Below are 22,094 nucleotides of genomic sequence, written 5' to 3'. Positions count from 1 at the left end.
CCATAATTGAAACCAGCAACTCGGTCACTAAGCACCATAGTTACTAAGCAGAAAATCATGCGACCACAAAGGGCTTCCAACCTGACTTTCCACTCAGCCATTAAGTGAAACATTGCTTTGGCCACGACTTATGATTTTACTTCCACATTGTTTGTTAACTCTGGTTGTTGCAAGTAGGTTGGGAAGCACATAAATGGTGATCACAAGATTACATAACAGTCATAAATGTGAGGATTGGTCACAAAGCTAAGTTTTCTCACACAATTGAGCAATTGAACAATTGCCAAATTGGCAGTAAGTGAGGACTGCCTGTATTAGACCATTATTGGGAGGGGAAGGTTTAAGGACTGTCAGTGCCCTACTAGCCTTTGTAGGGGGTGGAAGAGGAACAATGGGAAAAGACTGAGTGCTTAATAAGGCTGGTGTGTGCAGACTTAGACAAAGGATTTGGTTCTACTTAAAAGAAGAGGAGAGAAGAAGAGGAGAAGCTGGAACCAGTTGTGGCTACATTGAAAAAAAACACCCTTGGATTTTTTTCAATGCTCCTGATATGGTTAGAATGACAGATGTGGGATGTTCTGTCCTTCCAGGAGAGTCTGTGAAGGATGACTAAAAAGTCATAATGGCAGTTGTGACTATGCAACTGAAGCTCCACCTCTGGCAGATGTGTCTATATATTATCGATTGCATGATCAGAACCACCGTCATGTCATTTTGACCATTTCTGTGGGCATGCCTGTGTCCTTCCCAATGATGAATGGTATTTTATCAACTGCATACACATGAAATTGCTTGCAGTGACTCATCTTATAAGTCATATGTCATGTGCACACTTTAAAACTATATTACTAATCTCTGGTAAAGCCAATTTGACAAAATGGGTTGCTGTGTAAGCATCACCAGCAGGGAAAGAGGAAAATAACATCTTGGGATGACAAGTCAAGTTTTTGATACCAATAGAAGCCTACAAAAACATTGAGAAAACCTTATTGTGCTAAGTGAAAGATTTGATGACTGACTGCAATGCAAGAAAGGTGTTAGTTTGTGGTGTTCGGCTGATACAAAACTCCATAATCCTGAGAGTGTTAATTAAACTACTCTTACCATTTCTATTTGAGTTGGGTTTGATGTCCGAGTGGCCGAGGTGGTGCAGTGGGGTAGACTGCAGTACTGCAGGCCACTTCAGCTGACTGCTAGTTCAGCAGTTCAGCGGTTCAAATCTCACTGGCTCAGGGTTGACTCAGCCTTCCATCCTTCCGAGGTGGGTGAAATGAGGACCCAGACTGTGGGGGCAATATGCTGACTCTGTAAACCGCTTAGAGAGGGCTGAAAGCCCTATGAAGCGGTATATAAGTCAAACTGCTATTGCTATTGCTATGTCCCATAAACAATATATGATGGAATTTTGGTTTGGATCTACAAAAATAGTCCTGGATTTATAATCACAATTGGGACTAAAATTCCCATTGCTAAGCAAGGTGGCTGTTAAGTAAATCACACCCGATGTTACAACTTTTTTGCCATGGTTGTTAAGCAAATCACTGCAGCTATTCAATGAATCAGACAGTTGCTAAGTGAATCCAGCATCCCCCATTGAATTTACAGCCCAGAATGTCACAAATGAAGATCATGTGACTCCACGGCCCTGCGCCATCATAATATATGCTGGTTGCCAAGTGCCTGAATTTGTTCACGTGATCATGAGGATGTTGCAATGGTCATAAGTTCAAGGATTGGTCATGTCACTTTTTTACAGTGCAATTGTAACTTTCAGTGCCACTAGATAAATGGATGTAAATTGAGAACTACCTGTAAACATAGAAAAGGAAGAATATAATACATATATAAGTTTTTTAAGAATTTTTAGAACAAGAATAAAAACTTCATCCAAGCAAGGTGTCTTTCCCCCTTCCTCCTTTCTACTTGCAATAGTTTCAAAGGCCCTTTATCGGCCCATCAAGAAGAGCACAGGATCTAAGGCTATTCCTGAATTATCATGTGGAACAAGTTAATGAAATAGGCATGAGATGGCTCCTACGCCATTAAAGGTATTTAAAGGTTAAAACCATTAGCTTAAATTGAGCCTTGAAGCAAACTGGAACCCAACTTCAGCTCACATAACATGGCATGCACCCAAAACTGCTTGTGCCACTGCATTCTACACCGGTTGAAACTTTTGATATTTTTCAAGGGCAGCTCCATTAGAGCACACTGCAGTAGTGAATATGGGGGGTGACCAGAATATGATCGGAAAAAAGAACCTCTCAATCCAAGAAAAGGTGTAACCAATGCTCAACTTCGTGTTGAGCATTGTGCACAATACAAACAACAACATTATGCAACAACATCCATTGTACAACATGAAGTTGAGCAAAGAGTCTCCTAGCCCTGATTGCCACCTGCTCCTTGAGTGGGAGTTGCGAGTCCAGGAGAACCCCCAGATTATACATAAGGTTCATTTTGGCAGTGTAACCCCATCCAAAACCAAAGATGGTAAACCCCCAGATAGAGAAGACACTCTACTCATAGCCAGTCTCTCTTACTACAGGTCAACTGATGCCTGTTACTCTCTATCCAGACCTCCCACAGGTTCCAAACACCATGAGAGGGCATTCACAGAATACTTAGTTCACAGGGGTGGAGATATACAACTGAGTATCATCTGCATATTGATGGTACTTTATCTCATGGTGACAGATGATCTTATCCACTGTCTTCATATAGGTGTTAAAAAGGAAAGGGGCAAACATTGAGCCCTGTGGCACCACACAGTGCAGAGCGATGTGTTGGACTTCTTGCTCCCTATCACATCTGATCAGGATTGATCTCGAAACAAGTAGGTGGACCCAGAGACAACCCAAAAGGATTCCATGATCAATGGTACTGAAAGCCACCATGAGATCAAGCAGAGCCAGATCAAATATGTCACCTCCACCCCACTCCCACCAGAGGTCCTACAAATGCTGTTTCAATCTTACTTCTGGCCCTGATACTTGACTGCAAGGGGTCCAGATATTTAAATTCTGTTTCCACACATTTATATATTTGTTATCTTGGATAACTTTAGACCTTTAGATTCCTCTTTCTTCCACAAGTACAATTATTTTAAAACTGGTTAAAGCAGTCAAACATCTTTCTTATTCAAGAAAATGAATACTTGTGCATTTAAATAAACTGCTTAAGGCGCATTCTACAACCTTGTTTTATTTCTAATACCTGCCAAATGTATTGTTGCACACAAAGCCTCAAATAACAGATATACATTTACTTGGGTCCATGGAATTTACTTCCAGATTCTTGAGGGGAGAGGGAGGGGGGGAGACTAACTAATAATGTTATAACCAAGTATATTATGCCAAGAGTTATAACTCTTCTTATTAAATAAATAACCATTTTGTTATATTGAAACATTGGTCAAGTGTTTAAACTCAATCCTGTCTATTTGTGGTTCATAGCATAATAACCGCTGAAATTAATTGTTATAACTTGAGTCCCAGAAATATTTTCTTAAAATATAATCAAACAGAGAGGTAAAGGAAGAAAATGGTACTTTAGTTATTCCATGCTAGGAAAACAAACAAACAAGGAAAGCAGGGGCTTCCAGACAATAATTGGCAATTACCAACAACAACAAAAATAACCATCTGGACTGCCCAGTCTTTCTTTTGCCAACAAGAAAGGAGCAAGTTGTGCTTTTGTAGCATTTGAGCACCTACAATGATGTTAATTACATAAACGCTGATCCACAGGGATCTCATGAACACATCAAAGCAAAGGAGAGCTTACACGGCGATATTATAACATGTCTTGCCTTGTCATTACTCTGTCGCAGAGCCTTATTACGTGTATTCCCTTTTGCCAGCTTTATATCCCTAAATTCACTCAAGAAATTCTATTTTTGGTCACTGAAAAATACAAACACCCACCTTTTAAATAGTACATAAGTTGTTTTTTTTAGTTTTTTTTTACGAACATCTTAATACGTGAACAGTGTGGCACCTGGGTGTCATACATTCTAATACGAATAAAACTAATAAAATTAAGCATAGTTATTACATTCAACCAACATATATATTTAATAGCAATACATATTTATATTAAGTTGCAGTCTGTCACTATTCAATTATTCCATATTTTCTCTTGCTATTGCTCTTATTTTATTATATAAAAGTGTATATATTAATATTCCTTTTCTTATTTCTATCTCTTATTTAACTTTTAATTATGTCATCCTTTATTAAAAGACATTTTCTTTGTTATCCTACCTAACTTCTAGTTATGTCACCTACCTAAAAAAAAAGAAAGGAAAGAGAGAGAAAAAGAAAAAGAAAAGTAGATCAGAACAACAACAATAAAGAAAAATAATCTATCCATTGTCTCTGGCCCGCTTCAATACTTTAATTGCTATGCTTTTTTTTTTTTTTTTTTTTGACTTGCCTCCCATATTCCTCTCTTGGATCTTTGTCTCTGTCTGCATCTACTTTTTGGCTGTTCAATCTGGGTATTTCTCCCATCTCTACCCTCTTCCACTGCCTAGTTTCCAAAATGGGCAGAAATAATAGTGCACAATTTCTTCAAAACAGGTAAGTAGAATTCAAGGACAGTCAATGTAGCCAGTTGATTTTTGTTCTTAAAATACTGTTAGTAAATTGTCACACATTTCTCATCTAAGCCCAGAACATATTTCTCCTGCTGCGGCTAGATCAGCTGTCTTAGTCAGAGATTGGTAAGAAAGGTTTTGACTACCTCTCACAGAGATTGGGCTTTTCATGCATGTGCAATGTTTGTGTCTTGCTGTCCTCTGCTGTAGGCTTTCTAGACAACAACTAGTTTGCCAAGATGAAATTGGGGAAAGGTGGGGATTTGGCTTAGCTCTTCTTGAAATGAAAATTTTGCCTCCAAGGAAAATCAATTGCATTGATTTTTTTTAAAAAAGTAGAATTTGATATGCATAATTGTGTTTATGGATAAAGAATTCTCTTGAAAAAATTCAAAAAGACCCTAAGCACATACTGTATCAAATGATATCAAACCCGGTGTGGTTTCACCTGTGTGGTAAGTGCGTTTAGGATTGTACTTGATACCTCTTAACTAGTAAAACCTTTAAAACTGTTCAATTATCTGTATACTGTATCAATCAAAGGCAATGTGTTGCAGTGGTAAAGACATCAGTTAGAAATCTGGAGAATGTGAGTTCTAGTCTTAGTTCTAGCCATAACATTTATAAAGAAAGGCTGATTGCTTACAATGGATGCCATCTGCTGGTAGCTGGTAAATGTGATAATGTTTTCAGAAATCCAATGTTCTATTTGAATTTGAGGATATTTGTATTTATACCAAGTTCTTTCATGACTTTAATAGCCAGATATCTTTCTAAAGAACCCAGGAAATTTTACATATAATGAGGGAAGACCTAATGATTTAGGTGTACATACAACGTACCAAGGCAGAAAATCTAACCCTTCCTATATAGACTGCCTTGTTCAGCAACTATTTGAAGTTACAATAATGGTGAAAAATAACTTTATGACCAATGCCTAAATTTATGATCATCTCTGCATCCATCAATCACATGATTACCACTACAGTAAGTATACATTATCCTCTGCCTGATCTGTTGTTGTTTTGTTCTCTTGCAAAGTGGAAAGATTGGAGAGGAAGGAATGGCAAGAGAGTAAATGTTATATATTATAAGATCCGAAGGTAACTGAACTTATTGCAAAGAGTTCTTATTATCAAGAGTTCCAACACTTAATTTATAAGGAATAATAAATTTCACCACAATAGAGTATCAATTGCCTATGACTGATGGCAATGTGTAATATTTGTTCATAAAGCAGAGAGCATACGTATTTAATTAAAGGAAAGGTTATTTTATGTTTTTGAAAAGACAAGCAGAGTCATGGCTCATCTATTGAGAATGAATCACCCTGGGAAAGGTGGAAAGAAAGAGAAGAAAAGGACAACCAGACACACAGGGAATGGATTTTATCGCAGTGGCAATGAGTATACCATTTGAACACTAAAATGGTCAGATTGGGGGCAGATGACCCTGTAGAAAATCCTTCTATGTCTAGGTCACTAAGAATCAGCACCAACTTTAAAGCACCTTATCAATTAATTCATGACCTTCTCAAAACATTCATTTTTTACCTTACTCCACAAATAGGTAAAATGGCCCTCTACATTTTGCCATTCCTGTTGGGTAGCCTGGCAGGGAGAAAGAATCAAGTGTGGAGTTGGAGTCACTGCATAACTGCAAAAGGGCTGATTCTGAACCAGAGATGGGTTGCTCCCGGTTCAGCCCGGATCGGACAAACCGGAAGTAGCGGCAGTGGAAGGCTCTGCCCACCTGCCCGGATGCTTCTGCACAGAAGCGTCACCCGTGAGCGCGCCCAAACCAGTAGTAAAAAAATTGGCAACCTATTACTGGTCTGACCACTCTCCCCAGGTTCCTTGGAGTCTTCTCTAATTGTTCCCAAAATTAACTGCCAGACTGGGGAGATTCCTATATTATAGCCAGAGCATAATACAACAGTTAGCTTCAACTCTGCACATTTGGGTCTGGTTGTTCACACCTGATCATCCCTAAGCAAAGCAACAAAATATACAAAGAAAGGAGTTCAGTTCAGGCTTGCAAATATTCATGTTCATTGTAATTTTCCGAAAAGAGAGAACACTAAAATAATCTATTACAGAAAAAAAAATAACAACCAGTTTACAATACATAACAATTAATATATGTGTTATAGCAGAAGCCTTTCCGGACTATAATCCTTAACAGTTATAATTACTGTGTTGATTGATAATGTGCACCACTATTTCTCATCAGTTGCTTACTTAAATGCTTAATGATTACTATATAGATTGAAATGTGAATAAACATAAAGGGAAGACATTGTGGGTAAGAAGATGACAAGGATGGAACAAGAATTTTATCTGTGAATGTCAGGTGCAAGCCACCAGATCCACATGTGTAGACTTTGAGCTAATTACTGTATTATTCCTGTAATACAAAAATCTTCTTAGACTGCTTGCCTTCCATTGGGAACAGATAGATATGTTTCCATGGAGTTTGGGAGTCGGGGAGTAGGAGGAAGTCAGTCCTGGATCTCTTGCAGCTGTGCAAAGATTCAAGGCTGATTCCCTGCTTGATTCTTCCTCCTGCCTGCTTGGGTGTTTCCAACAATAGTAGCACAATGCTATCTATTGCTTAATGTTTCAGTCATTGAGTGGTGCACATATCTGTGTGAATCATTTCTAAATGGCATATGATAATACTCTCTAAATATTTGGAAATGGAAGGAGATATTGGGAGATTTGGGTGCAGGAGAGAGATCAATTTATCAGATATCAGCTGTCTGAGTACATTATTACTATATAAGAAATGTGGGCTGGTGGGGGGGAACCTTGTTCAAATATCAGCAACAGGGCATCTCCTGGAATTCTACCCCATACCTTTTAGCCCCTTCATCTCTCTAAAGCTTCACAGAATCCCTGGAAGTACATCAATTAACTGATTATCCAACTATTGTTTCTCCATTACTCTCAGTGAAAGAGGCTAAAACAATAGAACCTCTGCCTCTTCATGGGAGACTAACAAGACAGCAGTGAGATGTGTTAGAGCTATATATAGCTCTACCGAACAAGCAATGCACAGTCCTTATGTGCTTTTCTGCTTAACTGTGATAAAGCAGGAAACAGTTTTTATTCAGAGAAAAAGACATAGAATGTCAGTGTTCCAAGTATCGTGTAGAATTAAATCAGAATCCAAGGCAAAACGATCCTTAAAGTTCCAATTTAATAAAGCAGACATCTTAGCACATCTGTGTTAATCCCAATTCTGGAAATTACATCAGAATCCCACCCAGTTAAAAGTTCACGATCTTGTCCCCACACCCACAATCCATCACATGGTCCAATCTTCTTCTTCCACGCTGGCGTCTCCACCCAGCTACTTCCGGTCAGGTGTAAAAGTGCAGAGACAAAAGATGACCTTGGCTTCTAGAAAAGAATGATAACAATACATTCCACAATTCTACTCCTTTCTATTCCCTCCTCCCATCAACTATACTAATGAAACAGCATAATGAAATAAAAGAAAGTGTGGTAGGTCAAAATTCTAAAAGGAATATAATTGCAGGCCTGACATAGAACATACCTTAGATACAACTACAAATTTATAAACACTGCCACCTACTGGCTACTGCTGTAGTTGTTGTACAAAATACATGAACATTCTATTCCAACAAAATAGAATTATGGATTAAGCAGGAAAGGGAAAAGAAAGAAGAAAGGGACAAGAAAATGTAGCATTGGCAACAGCATGATGGGATGGAAAGGGGGGGAGAACTATCTGGGGAAAGCATAGGTGCCTTCCCAGGCCTCTTTCGAGCTGGGTGCAAATTATGGGTTGTACCTCCCTCTTTTCAGTTAATTGCCTATTGAAATTATTCCAGGCAGAGGGAATTTAACATAGTTTAAGGACAGAGCATTGGAATGGTTTGTACTTTACAAATGGGGGAATAAAACAACTTATTACAATTATAACTATGGATTGGAAAAATGGCTGTAATTTGCATATGTATAATTTCATAGAATTTGTATATTCAAAGTGTATTTGACCTGGCCTTTTCATGTTATATATCTAGCCATATGACCTTTGCAACCATTTTGTGATGATATTCTTGTATAAAATTCTAAATATATATACACCTGCAAATTCTGCTTGTTTTTATTAGTGGAAAAGATACAAGCAAAATGAAAAGCACAATTCCATTGTAATATCTACCATGCTATCCATATTGCCATTGTTACTTTGAATTAACAAAAAAAACCAGAATAGGAATTAACCCATGCCTCTGTTTAAATTTGCCATTCATACTGTTTTCCACTCCAAGAGATTTGCTGGTTGAGGGAGGAAATAGCTGGAATGGAAATTATTTTAAGAGGAATTCACTTATTATTTTTAAACATATTAACACTTGCTCACCAAATTACTGATATGAGACATATTAACCAGGAACGATGCAATTTTTAGTAATCAGACCATGTAAATACTATGTAAAACACACATTGTCTCAAATTTCACTTTCTAATTGGGAACTGCTTAAAAAGTTTCATACGTGGGATAGACAAAGTGCTAGAAAAACTCTATGGCACTTGGTCTGCAGTATTTTCCCCTTTTTGCATTATTTAAAAAACGATGTAAAGAAAAAAGAAAATATAAAATCTGTTGTTATATAGTTTTAATAAGTCATTTGTGTTTCGATCAAACCTCATCTAAACCTCATATGTAATATAAATCTTAATAAAAAGAAAAAAATGGGAATCATATACAAAATAATGCAAGGATTTTTACCAGACTCCTGGAAAACTCTTTTCATTTCACTCTGTTGAAAATGATTCATTCAAATGTGGATGAACAGCACACCTCCAGAACAGGGGTAGGTTACAGCCAACTTTACTGCGGATTCACATGTGTGCTCGCTTTGCGCAATTCAATTAAAATTGTTCTGTGCATGTGCAGAACTTAAAAATAAGATGGTGGCACTGACGGCGCAGACCAGAGAATCAGTTCAGGGGAGTGACAGGCCTGGGTCGTTGCCAGTTCCAGCGATCAACACCGCCATTCCACTACTGGGACCCACCTCTGCTCCAGAATAGTCCATAATGTGTACAAAGCACAGAACCTCTTCTAACACACATGTAATTCTCAAACCTTCATTGGATAGATCCAAGCAAGCAACTGGAACTAAAGCAATATTTTGCATTTTGGGAGTCCTCTTTCCCTGAGCCCTAACCGGCAATTCCTTTTCAAAATTGTAGTGAACAAAAAGTGGGCTTTTTATGACCAGAAAGCTGTGATAAATGAGTTTTGATTAGGACTTTTGCTCTCTTTGTTGTGATTGCGGGTCTTCATGCATATTTTACAGTTACTCCACAGTCTGGAAAATCAATCTTCCAGTTAACAAATAACAAAATGGTGTGGGGGAGGGGGACATTTGCAAAGTTCCTTTTGCATTTGCTACTGTACCTGTCACTGGATTATTGTATAGATTGACCAAAATGTTCATCATATACTTGGTTATAAATCTCTCTGTGAGACAGTGAAAAGTGATCAAAAGCTGTCCTGTGAAAAGTGTTAAAAAGCATATGTAAGGTTGTCTTCGAGGCAACAGACAACATGGTGGCTCATTCATTATGGAATTGGCTGTTCGCATTGCCATTTCAAGAAGCCTTTTTAACTTCTCTGTCTAGTTCAAGCCTTCCCCGATTGTTCCTCTATGTGCACTAACTAAGCTAGAACCAGCTTAGCTTTTTCAAGTAAAGTCATCTGAGTCCCACATACAGGTTTTCTTTTTGTACAGCTTTATGAATTTTTGTGCCCCCTGCAATCAATCGGTCAACCTATGGAACTGATTGTCTTTTTATTTCAGTATGGGAGAATGGTAATTATTATTCTTAATTATTTTATTTTATTCTTAATTAAAAGTTATCTTGAACATGTTTGACAAACTAAATAAATAAAATAAAATAAAATGTTGATAATAAAGGATTGCTTTGTATAAGCAAGACCCCTGGTCTGAATATTAAAGCAGATTTATTTCATTTTCATTTTTAAGATTTGTAAGGTGTCCTACAAAATGAGTTTTTTTCAGAATGGTTTACAATTACAACATATTAAGAGCATCTAATGGAATTCTGAATAAGTTAACAAACAATATAATAATTAAGAGACATGACACACCAATGGTAAAACAATAAACGGAGGAACCTGAGGAGTTTCTAAACAGCAGAAGTTTTCAACACTTGTTTGAGGTTAATACACTGATTGTTTAAAAGTGCTGGCAGGATAAAAAAAATTCTTTGCCTGGCATTGAAAATAAAATGCAGTCACTCCTAGGAATATCTCACTGGGTATGGGTTAATCTTGCACCAGGCAATCCCCCATTGAGGTATTACACTCACATCTCTTGACATAAGCTCTTCATTTATATATATGGCATTTCCACCCCTTAAATTCCTAATTTCAGCTTCCAGTGCAGATTAAGGCAAGTTTAAGGAGAATTAGAAGGGCTTTAATTGATTGTATGGATGAGGTAGTGAAGGAAGCAGAGCACGCCAGGCACCTGAGAAACATGGTCCATCACACTATGACTCCCAACACAATCTGAGCTGTCCTGGACTACTCAGCTGAACTGAAGAAGGTTCTTGAATGAAAAGCAAAAGGTATTCAAATGAAAAAAATAATAAGTAAGTCCAGTTGCCTTTTGGAAAAACATATTTGGGATATTCAGCCTTCTCAAAAATTGCTGGAAAAAACAGGATTTTTGGTGGTGGGCAGAATGACCCCTGCCTCATAACGATTCCAGCCTATCCTGGGCAAAGGTCAATGGTGGGTTGCAGGCGGTACTTCCTGGTACGCACGTACTGAAGCCAGCCCGGAGCACCGGATACCATTCCGGTACGGTGCTCTGGAGAGCCCACCCACCCGCCTGAGCTCCTTACCAGTGTTTAAAGGCTTCTGTGCAGATGCATGGCATGTACAGCGCCTGCGCAATGCTCCACGGAGCAACTGGAGCATCGCGGAGGGTTGTGGAGGTGCTAAGATGCATGTGCGTGCTGCGCATGTCCATGAGGATGCCACCAGCCCCGTTCCAACCATACCGATTGGAACAGGATTTGAATCCCACCACTGGCACAGATGGAAATAAAAACATCAGATATTCACATCTGGGATTTAGGTGAAGACTTGCAAAATCGTTGTTTTAAAGCCTATGTTTGATTTGTAATATGTATCTTATGTACACATGCGCATAAATCACCTGATACAGCCATCTTTAAATTTATAAACTAAGTCCCAAACTTGAGATTCTTTGCCATTTAATGACTGTATTTCAATAAGCTTATAATATACTAGACTAGAAATTAATTTTTTATTCTAATTCCATTTTGTAAAGCAAGTTTTGAATTTCTAATTTCTGAACACTATCTCTCTTCCTCATTATTGCAAATGAACAAAGACAAAGCACTTTTGGAGGAGGGAACCTGTCAAATAAATGCCTTGATCATAACAAAGGGATTGAATTAAATTCAGTAACCCCTCCTTCAATTCAGACAGTCTAAATTCTGCTCCAAATTGATTTTTCTAAATCTCATGCCTATCCTATTTCCCATGTGTTCATTATTGGCCAGTAGCACAAATGAATTAAACCTGGATTCCCATGTTAGAAAATACGTGGAAAGCATTGGAAAGGATTAAAAGGAGGAACGGAAATTCTGCTGCTTTTTTCTTTCAACTGCTGTCCGTAAAGCCTGAAGAATCATATGTTCATTGTTCAGAATATTATAGTGGGTCAAATTTATCAGCTTATTGAAGTCCTCCTCTGAATATTGCAGAATGCCAGTGGCGTATGGTGAAAAAACAGTGCTAGTGACATCAGCATAGCCATCGTCCATCTCACTTGGAGCACGTTCCACCCCTGCAGAAAGAAAAGGAAAGAAGGAAGGAGGGAGGGAGGGAAGGAAGGAAGCATGGATGGAAGGAAGGAAGGAAGGAAGGAAGATAGCGAACAGATTTAATACACAGTTATAATCTAAAATTGTTCATTTTATGAAGCATTGAAAATAAGACTTTAAGAAAGGAATGTTGCATCTAACTCATATTTGCATCAACGTATAATACAAGCTTCATTAATAACAACAATCAAGGAGGAGGAGAATGGAGGATCTGCCTTTTTTCCTAAATTGTTCCATGCTGGTGAGAAAAAAAGGAGGCCTATGATAACATACAATTATCATAGTTGAAATCATCATACCAGTAATTAAATTACATCTCTTTTATCAGTTTAACACAGAAATTGAAATTTAGGATTATTGAGATAATGAGAGAAAGTTGTTTAAGTTAAGTCTAACATTAATTTTTTATTCACAACCGTATACAGTCTCATTACAGATTGACCAGCAAAAACAAAAGGAGAGGATGATAACAAAGAGATTAAATACAAAATTATTCATTGTATAAAGCAGGGTTAGTCAACCTTTTCATACCTACCGCCCACTTTTGTATCTCTGTTAGTAGTAAAATTTTCTAACCGCCCACCGGTTCCACAGTAATGGCGACTTATAAAGTAGGAAAGTAACTTTACTTTATAAAATTTATAAAGCAGAGTTACAGCAAACCCCTACCGCCCACCATGAAAGCTGGAACACCCACTAGTGAGCAGTAGTGACCAGGTTGACTACCACTGATATAAAGAATTGAAAATAAGTTCAGAAGAAAGGAATGCTATATCTAATTCATTTTTTTCTGGAATACTCAGCACTAACATTGTCTAAGTTTTAGAGTTTGCTAAAAATTCATCCTTTTTAAATTGTTTTTTTTTTCAGCAAGAAATTCTCACTAGTATTGATAGCAATAGCATGTATATACTGCTTCATAGCACTTTACAGCCCTCTCTAAGCGGTTTACAGAGTCAGCATATTGCCCCCAACAATCTGGGTCCTCATTTTACCCACTTTGGAAGGATGGAAGGCTGAGTCAACCCTGAGCTACTCATAATTTAACTCCTGGGGTGAGCACTAAGTTAGGCTGCATTCTAACCACTGCACCACTATGGCTCTAGTATTACTAGTATTAATAGTACTGCGACTAATATTGATCTTTATTTTCATTTTATATTTGAACATAGACTCTTGACATTTATATTTAATTGTGTTTTACTGATCTAGATGAAATGTTAATATATTGTTAGTCCATGTATGATAAGCCATAAGCTAAATAAATACATTCATTTTGTACCATTGTTTTAAAATTACTGTTCATTCCTTTAGGATGCACATACATGAGAAACATATATAGGAAATAAGATTAGCAGGTGGGAAAGCAAAGTGGTCCCCAAGTAGCCTTTGTAACTTACCAGGTGACTTGTATTTTTGGAAGCTGTCACACACCAATGGAAAATACAGCAAAATAGGAGCCTTTGGACTCTCTGCATCATCAAAGAGATAACATTCCTTGAGATTCTTCCTGTCTTCTTCTGTCAGATCAGTCTTGGGGAATGGGATGCCCTGACCGTGATAGTACCTTGTGCTTAAATCCAGCGGCTAAAACATTAAACACAAGAGTAATCAATACCAAGAGATACAAATACATATTTCTATTTCACAAAAGCTGGACATTCTAAAGAAACTATGGACAGGCAGTGTGAGGAATACCATAGGCCCATGATGGCAACCCTATGGCACGTGGCATGTGGAGCCATTTCTGAGGGCACGCAAGGCGTTGCCCTGTCAGCTCCAATGCACATGTGTGCGCTGGCCAGCTGATTTTCGGCCTTGGTTTTCAGCTGTTTTTTTGCACTTTGTAGGGCCTCTGGGGGGCGGGGGAGGCCATTTTCTCCCTCCCCAGGCTCCTAGAAAATCTCGGGAGATGGGGTAGGGCAAAAAACAGACTTACTGGGCCCACCGGAAGTCGGAAAACGGGCCGTTTCCAGACTCCTGAGGGGCGGGGAGGCCACTTTTCCCCTCCCCAGGCTCTAAGAAAGCCGTGCGCACATGTGTGGTGCAGCAGGATGGGTGGTCACGTTCACATGCGCAGGGGGCACAGTGCCAGGGGGCCATTAAAATATGGGGGTGGGCACACGCATACGTGCTTTTGGCACCCAAGGCAAAAAAAGTTCGCCATCACTGCCATAGGCACATCATACCTGTCAGAAGTACAGAGCACAGAATAACAGAGTTGGAAGAGGCCTTGGAAATCTTCCTAGCACTACTCTTTTGTAAGAGGCGAAGAAAGAAGGACTTTCAAATAACCTTCAAATAATCTTCTTGTAATATTTAAAACTGAAACATGAATGGAGTGGACAGTGGCTAAAAAGAATAACGAAGTTTCTCACCAATGTCTGTGATCCTCCACTGTAATTTAAATGTATAATAATGTCTACTTGTCTTTCTGGTCTTAAAAGAGGTGGGCAGCTGGTGTTGATAAAGAAAGCTGTGTCTACAAGCTCCAAATAGTCTTCAGACTCAGTCAGGTGATTAGGGCTACAATCCAGTATAGTATCTGAAAGACAAAATGTATATTTGCCATACCCAACATTTTAAAGTGATGTTTAGCTCCCTTGGCCTGCTATTAGGACTTCCAACAACAACGGGAGAGTCACAGATTTTCAATCCCTGTTGTAAAAGAAGTTTATAAATAATGAAAGCCAAAAAGAATGCAAATAATCCTCAGTGAAGTTTTACTTGCAAAGAATTTGGGGGAAATGGTCTGAACAAGTGGGTTTTTTTAGTCAAAAACTTAATATATACTTCAAAATGATTATAACTGAATTATAATTATAACTAAAGACTGAAATCTAGCTTGTGATGCACTAAGGCAAGTCTTTTCAGAAGGGTTGACTATGAAAGTATTGGGAGCAAAGGTGGGTTCCTACCGGTTCAGACTCGTTCAGCTGAATAGGTAATAACTCAGCCTGCCATGCCCCCGAACCTGTTCTATCAGTGGTGCCATAGGCTGGCATCTTTTAAAGTATTCTGCATGTGCATGCAACGCGTCCCTGAGTGAACTGGTAGTAGCAGTAGCCAGAACCCACCTCTGATTGGGAGACAAATATCATATTTCCCTCAATATTTACATAACAGCTTCAATCTTAAACCTGGGGAATGAGAACAACTGCTAGTTGTGAAACAGCAGTTCGGCTGCACTGCAATTTCTCAGTTAAAAGTGAAAAGAGTTATCCATTCTTAGAAGTATGTGCTATCAACTATATTTCAGAAGTACAAACAAGCTGAGTTAGACTATCTCCAGCATCACCTGAATGGAGAGTCAAAATTTTCAAAGGATCAAATATGACCCTCAAAACATATTCAGCAATCTCTATATACCTCTCATTCCTAGAATAGTCTAATGACTCAAGTCAGAAATATATTATGTCATGGATGGTAATATAAGAAAAGATGATGAATTCACATCCTGGAGATTGAGAATTTACCTATATCTGAAAAAAAGAAAATTGTCTATATTACCTTTCCACATGGAAAAATTATTGTTCTCCAAGTATTTGTTGTTCATCTGCAAACCTTTAATAAAATTGGGGTAGCATGCAACAACTGGACGCATGGTTACAACATCTTTAATCGCATCTGACACAGAACCATTAGGGATGAAAAGACGTGTTGGCTGCACATATGGTCTCTTGGGCAACCAAGGGGGAGTATCTTCTTCTGTAAAACAGAGAAAACTTTATTTAGATCCATCATTCAAACAGCCCATTCAGAGAGGCAATACGTCTAGTGAGAGAGATGTTCCCTGAGTATGGGCTCCAGCAGGAGTCCAAAAGCTTGGAAGATGAAACCTCTGGTTCTGGTGACTGACCCAGATTGGATCCTGCAACAACCAGTTGTGTTCTTGAAAGAGTCAAAACAAGTCAATTTAAGAGGTTATTTGCAGTTTGCAAAGGCAGATGCCAAATAAAATCGAATGTTACTTAAAAGGGCAAATTCAGTAACTGCAATTTTACCAAATGTTGGTTTTGTAGAAAAATAATCATTTCCACAATATTCTTATATTTTCTCCTTTGGATAGGTCTTCTAGTATATCAACCATACAGCCTCTTAGCCCTAGTCCAACACTTTACCACATTGTTGTCATGTCTGTATGACATTTCCCAGGTAAGTATAAAAGTTAAGGCCCTGGTTAGAATTGGTCTTTAAGAAATGTCCCAGGGATCACATTCTTCAAGTTCAGCATTGGCCCTGGACAAAAAAAAAAACTGCATTTCACTTCTCTTTTAATTGGAAATATGAACTTCAGTCCATCTAGAGCAGGATTCTCCAAACTGATCAATATTGAACTCCAAGAGTTGATAGGTCTATCAAGGACAAAGTGGACACACATTCCTCCAAGCTTTCCATTTCCAACTAATTAATTTGACACCAAATCATCTCCAAAAGGCACAGAAAAGAAAAGCATTTTCTGGGCAAATTAGTCAAAAGAGAAATAACAGACTACTAACCAATTTCATACATTCTAGGTCTTGTCCATTTATGCCAGAAGTCTTCTGAACATTCTGCTAAATATAAGGCATCCAGCAGATTTTGGGAATAGATATTACTCCACATGCCTGGGAAACAAAGAATATTTAACAAGAACTTAGTAGATTTTTTAAGTATGTGCCACCCCCATTACACTAAGATGGAAATCATATCAAAAAGTATAGAAGCTATTCATATGCCTTCTTTTTTCTACAGTATATGCTCCCATATTAGAGAGGGAGGTTTTTTTTAATATATTTGTTGGTCTGGACCTCATGCGAGAGATGTCAAAACTATCTCCCCTTAAAACTTATATAGATATTAGCTATTAAGAGTTATATTAGCTACTGGTCAGTAGCAGGTTTTGTATTGCCTCCTACTGGTGAGTCACTAATATTTTTTTTAAAAAACTACATAAGCAATTTGTGTTAATATGTATGTCTAAAATATAGGTTATATAGTACATTCTTGCCATATGAAAGCCAAGAATCTGATTTATTTGTTTAGCTAAATTACCTTGCATAAAACAAAGCCGAGATTCTGGGATCTTCTTCATTAAGTGACCCATGTAGAACTCACTTCCAAAATTTTCTGCATTAATAAATGCTCCGTATTTCAAGAAGCCCACTTCATAGGGAGTGAATTCCATCCATTCTGCAGATATAATACAAATACACAGAGGCATAAACACAGACAGGCACATGTGCCTATATAAACTAATAATCAGCAATCTTAACATTTTGGTTATGTATACTTGTAGAAGAAAATTACAGTTATGTAACATAAGATCACACAGATACAATTCCTTTTCAGGCTATCACTGCTGATAAAGTCACTTCAGTGAGAAACAAACAATCACAAAAGTATATTAATTCAGAATGTACTTGCTCCCCTCTCTAGCCTGGATTCTAAGCCAGATTTCCATGAAGCAGAGGACTATACAAAATTCAGAATAAGGCTTTGTCATTATGTTACACTATGTATAAGGCTAAAATTGCCTTCATTGGTCTAGGCCAGTGATGAACCCTTTTGTCCTCGTGTGCTAAAATTGTGTGTGCCCACACCCACAATGCAATGCGCCCCCCCCCCACTTATGCATGCGCACATGATCTCTGTCTTGTGGGGGGAATTTTCTCTCTCCCCAAGCTTTCATCAAGCCTCCGGGAGAGCAAAAAACAACCTTCCCTGGGCTCCGATCAGCAGAGGAAAAAGGATGCCGCACTAGGAGGAGACTCTAGGGTGGGGGAATTGGACTTTCAGTCGGCTCCACAATTGAATCGGGGGGCTTCCATTTAGGACCTTTGTGGCTCTTTGAGTGTTTAAAGTTGCCAACCCCTGAGCTAAGCAATGTCATTCATACCCAGATGAGAGACAGATACCAGGGAATACTGTAAGCTAGATTGGAAATTCGAAAATCAGCTTGTGGAAGTCGACAGCAAACCACCACGATTTTTCTTTTTTGGTCTATAAAACTTTATGGATGTTCACCACCTGGCATTTAACCTTCAAATTAAACTCGTATTTTAAAAATAGTATCTTACCTTTAAAATCTAAAGTGCTATATCTTTTCTTGACATTAAGAGCAAGGTAGATAGGAAGAGGGTTTTGACCTAGATTTATTGCCCGTCGTTGATCTGAGAGCTTATTGGGGTCTGGCTGTGCAAGAAATACAGAAGTTAGTAGAAGAGCAAAAAAACAAATACTGCTGTCATTTGTGCCCATTCTTTTCCAGATCATACATGTATTTGAAAACAATCATCCAGATACTGAAATACTTTAATCAGAAATTCAGATAAACAATGAATGGTTGGGATGGGCCACAAACGAGATTAACAAATAAATAAAAATGGGGAAAATGAAACTTGGTAATGCATTTCTGAAGATCATCTCTTATTCCATTCTCAATCATCTCAACAGGTATTTTTGTATATATGATTCAAGATACAGATCTGAATTAAAAATAAAGAAAGCAGCAAAGCTGGAACTCATGCTTATTCCATTGTATCTAAAAATAGGTTTTAGTTGTAATTGTGTTATATCTTATCTTTTCACTAGATTAGCATGGACAACATGGTGCATGTATTTTAAAAAATGTTTTAATATGAGAATACAATGTTGATTAGCACCTCCTGGTGTAATTCTGTTTTCACAAAATATCATAGGTTTGCCTTCTGTGACATTTCTGGGAGCTCCAGATAACTATTCAAGTCTTCTTACCTAATCTATCACAGATATTTGCTACTAAGTGATAGTGGATGGCGTAGAATGGACAAGAAAACCAGTATATTAGCAATTGATATTTTGAGGCAGATAATTCCTATAATTAAAGAAACAGTAGCAAGGACCATTCCATGGTTTTATTTTTCCATGGTTTATATCACCTTACACTTTAAAGAAAAACATGTAAATATAGTACCTCATCATGAAACATCGATTCAAGAATTAGTCCCCAGAGATCTGCAAATGTCAGCTTGTGACCTTCATCGTGTCTGTTCCATATTTCCTTCTCATAATATTTCAAGTTGTCTGGACTAAAACAGCACAATTTATTCTTCATCACTTGTTTCCGAACATCCATGATCACGCCTTCTAGATTCTTGTGTGACCAATATGGATCTCTGAATAAATTTATCATTGCCCTAAGGAAAGGAAATTGAATTGTAAGCCAACAAGAGTCATTTACTGAGATGGGCGGCTATAGAAATCAACCAAAGAAATAAATAAATAAAAGCCAGCATTTATGTTTGAATTAATTAGTAAATTTGAACAAACAGACATAGGGGAGTCCTTGGTGGTCCCTGAGGTTGAGTGTTTTCTTGCAGACACGTCATTAACCAAACTAGGTAAGCTCTGATGATGTTACCTAGTTTGGGTAATGAAACATCTGTAAGAAAACAATCAAGCTCAGAGACCACCAAAGACCCCCTCATCTCAACTCTAAGCTACAAATATTCTTCTCTACGGGCAAACAAACATAGCCAACTTATCTCTACCTTCATGTTGGTCTGTACAATTCCACCAAGTGACCCAGAGAATTTTATCACATATTTGTACCTGATAAAATGTTAAATATCCAGGAAAGGAAAGTGATGCTCAGCACTTTACAGGAACACATATAGGCTGTAAAATTATGGGGAGGGACCAGGGAAGGAAGGGAAAGATTGCAGCACTGAGCACAAAGGAAACACTGGTGTCTCTGGAAAAACTGGTACTGGGAATTGTCATGGGCTGCCTAAAAAGGAAAAATTTAAATGGGGTGGGTTGCTGCCAGTGTTGCTGCCAGTTCGCTTCACATGCATGCACAGTAGATTGTAAATTGTTCTGCGCATGTACAGAACATGAAAAAAATAGTAAAATACATGCCGGCAATGGCAGCGGGACCGGGGAACCATTTCAGGGGCGTGGCCAGCCTGGGTCGTTGCTGGTTCCTGGATCAAGGCCAAAATACCACTACTAGTTTGCCTCAACCAGTGTGAACCGGTAGCAACACACCTCTGAATTTAATGTATAGTTTCTTTCATAATTATTTCACTTTTCCCATCACATTAACCCAAACTGTAGTGTGTTAATAAGCAAAATGCAACATGCCAAAAAAAAAAAAATACAGTTAGAGGGGTACAGGTATTTGTTTAAGGTACTTGGACAAAATGCCACAAATTTTCCTTTATTAAACCTTCTAATATAATAGGGAATGCAGGGAAATGACTTCCCAAATTAGATTTATAGCAGAAAAAAAATCAGGTTGGTTTGTTTTTTAACGGATTGCAAAAAAAAAACTATTGCAACTTTTGATTGCATTAGCAAAAGAATCATGACCAGCTCATGGGAAAGAATTCTCTATTAATTCAGGATGGAAGGAAAGGAAATAAGGAAGGGCTGAAAAATAAACATGAGAGAGCACCATTGGTAATTTTGCCTGCTTTTTGTTCTTTACTTTATTTCATTATAGGCCAAAGGAGCACATATTTGAGGAAAGGATATTTAACCTTAATTCCCCGTGATGATCCAAATAAAAACTCTCCCCCTTGCACCCACATTCACTGAGTAATGTTGTTCATGGCTTCCTTACCACGTTGTGCCAGATAAACCAGTAATGTATGAAACACACTGCAAGAGATTGAGTTTCTGGAGACCTAACAGGCTCCCATACATGGCTGTCATTGATCTTACTCCCCCGGCTGTAGTCATAAGAGCCACCACTGGAACCTGAACAAAAACAGGTATAAATAAAATTTAATGATTCTGTTCCTAAGTAAAATTCAGGTTTGAATAAAAGAGCTGACTGAAATGAAGCTAGGATTATTAGGCATATTGTTGTGCAAAATGGCATCATTTCCACAAGAAATATTTTCTTTAAAAAAATATGTAGATGTTAACAGTCCTTGTCCCAGAACAATGCAAGCAAGCATAAATAAAAATATATGGAAAAATCCACATACCTCAAGCATAAGGTGACCAGATTTTCAGATTGGAAAAGAGGGACACCCTTGACCGGGGGGGGGGGAGGGGGGGGGGCTTGATTAAAAAAAAATTTTTTGTCAAAAGGTCACCCCAGGACACTGAAACCAGCATAAATACGAATCTGTTGCCAAACAAAATTTTGATCACGTGACCATGAGGATGCTGCAACGGTCGCTAAGTGTGAAAAATGGTCGCAATGGTCGCTAAGTGTGAAAAATGGTCGCAACGGTCGCTAAGTGTGAAAAATGGTCATCAGTCACTTTTTTCAATGCCATTGTAACTTTGGTCACTAAATGTTTTCCCCCTCCTCGAGACTCCTCACTTCTTCCTTCATTCCTCTTGCTGATCTACCTTCACCTTATCTGTCTTCTGCTCTTTCCCTCTCTTCCTTCCTTCCTCCCTCCTTCCATCCTCTTCTTTCCTCACTCACTCCCTTCCTCCTTTTTTCTCTTCCTTCCTCCTTCCATTCTTTATACGATATAAAATTCAATGAGGGTGAAACACACCAAATCTGGCAAAGCTGCCTTGCACCAACCTGGCCTGCCCATAGAATAGCAGCCACTTTGAGACACATAAACCTGGTCTGAACATAT

At 38.2% G+C, this 22,094-nt stretch overlaps 1 protein-coding gene across 1 annotated transcript in view; it reads right to left on the bottom strand.

The window, feature by feature from the left end:
* Positions 1 to 12,261: 12,261 nt before the first annotated feature.
* The window catches only part of LOC116505922 (cytosolic phospholipase A2 epsilon-like), a 38,757-nt gene continuing 28,924 nt past the window's right edge, over positions 12,262 to 22,094 (bottom strand). Inside the window, exons 14-22 of the mRNA XM_032213423.1 lie at positions 21,110 to 21,246; positions 19,457 to 19,679; positions 18,582 to 18,696; positions 17,557 to 17,694; positions 17,022 to 17,129; positions 16,033 to 16,230; positions 14,901 to 15,067; positions 13,923 to 14,109; positions 12,262 to 12,485 (exon numbers count right to left, since the gene is read on the bottom strand). Coding sequence (XP_032069314.1) covers positions 12,262 to 12,485; positions 13,923 to 14,109; positions 14,901 to 15,067; positions 16,033 to 16,230; positions 17,022 to 17,129; positions 17,557 to 17,694; positions 18,582 to 18,696; positions 19,457 to 19,679; positions 21,110 to 21,246 — 1,497 coding nt within the window. The remainder of the gene's footprint in view (positions 12,486 to 13,922; positions 14,110 to 14,900; positions 15,068 to 16,032; positions 16,231 to 17,021; positions 17,130 to 17,556; positions 17,695 to 18,581; positions 18,697 to 19,456; positions 19,680 to 21,109; positions 21,247 to 22,094) is intronic.

The sequence above is a fragment of the Thamnophis elegans genome, chromosome 1, assembly GCF_009769535.1.
Source record: "Thamnophis elegans isolate rThaEle1 chromosome 1, rThaEle1.pri, whole genome shotgun sequence".
In the NCBI taxonomy this organism is placed as follows: Eukaryota; Metazoa; Chordata; class Lepidosauria; order Squamata; family Colubridae; genus Thamnophis; species Thamnophis elegans.
This window is presented reverse-complemented; position numbering and strand designations above follow the sequence as displayed.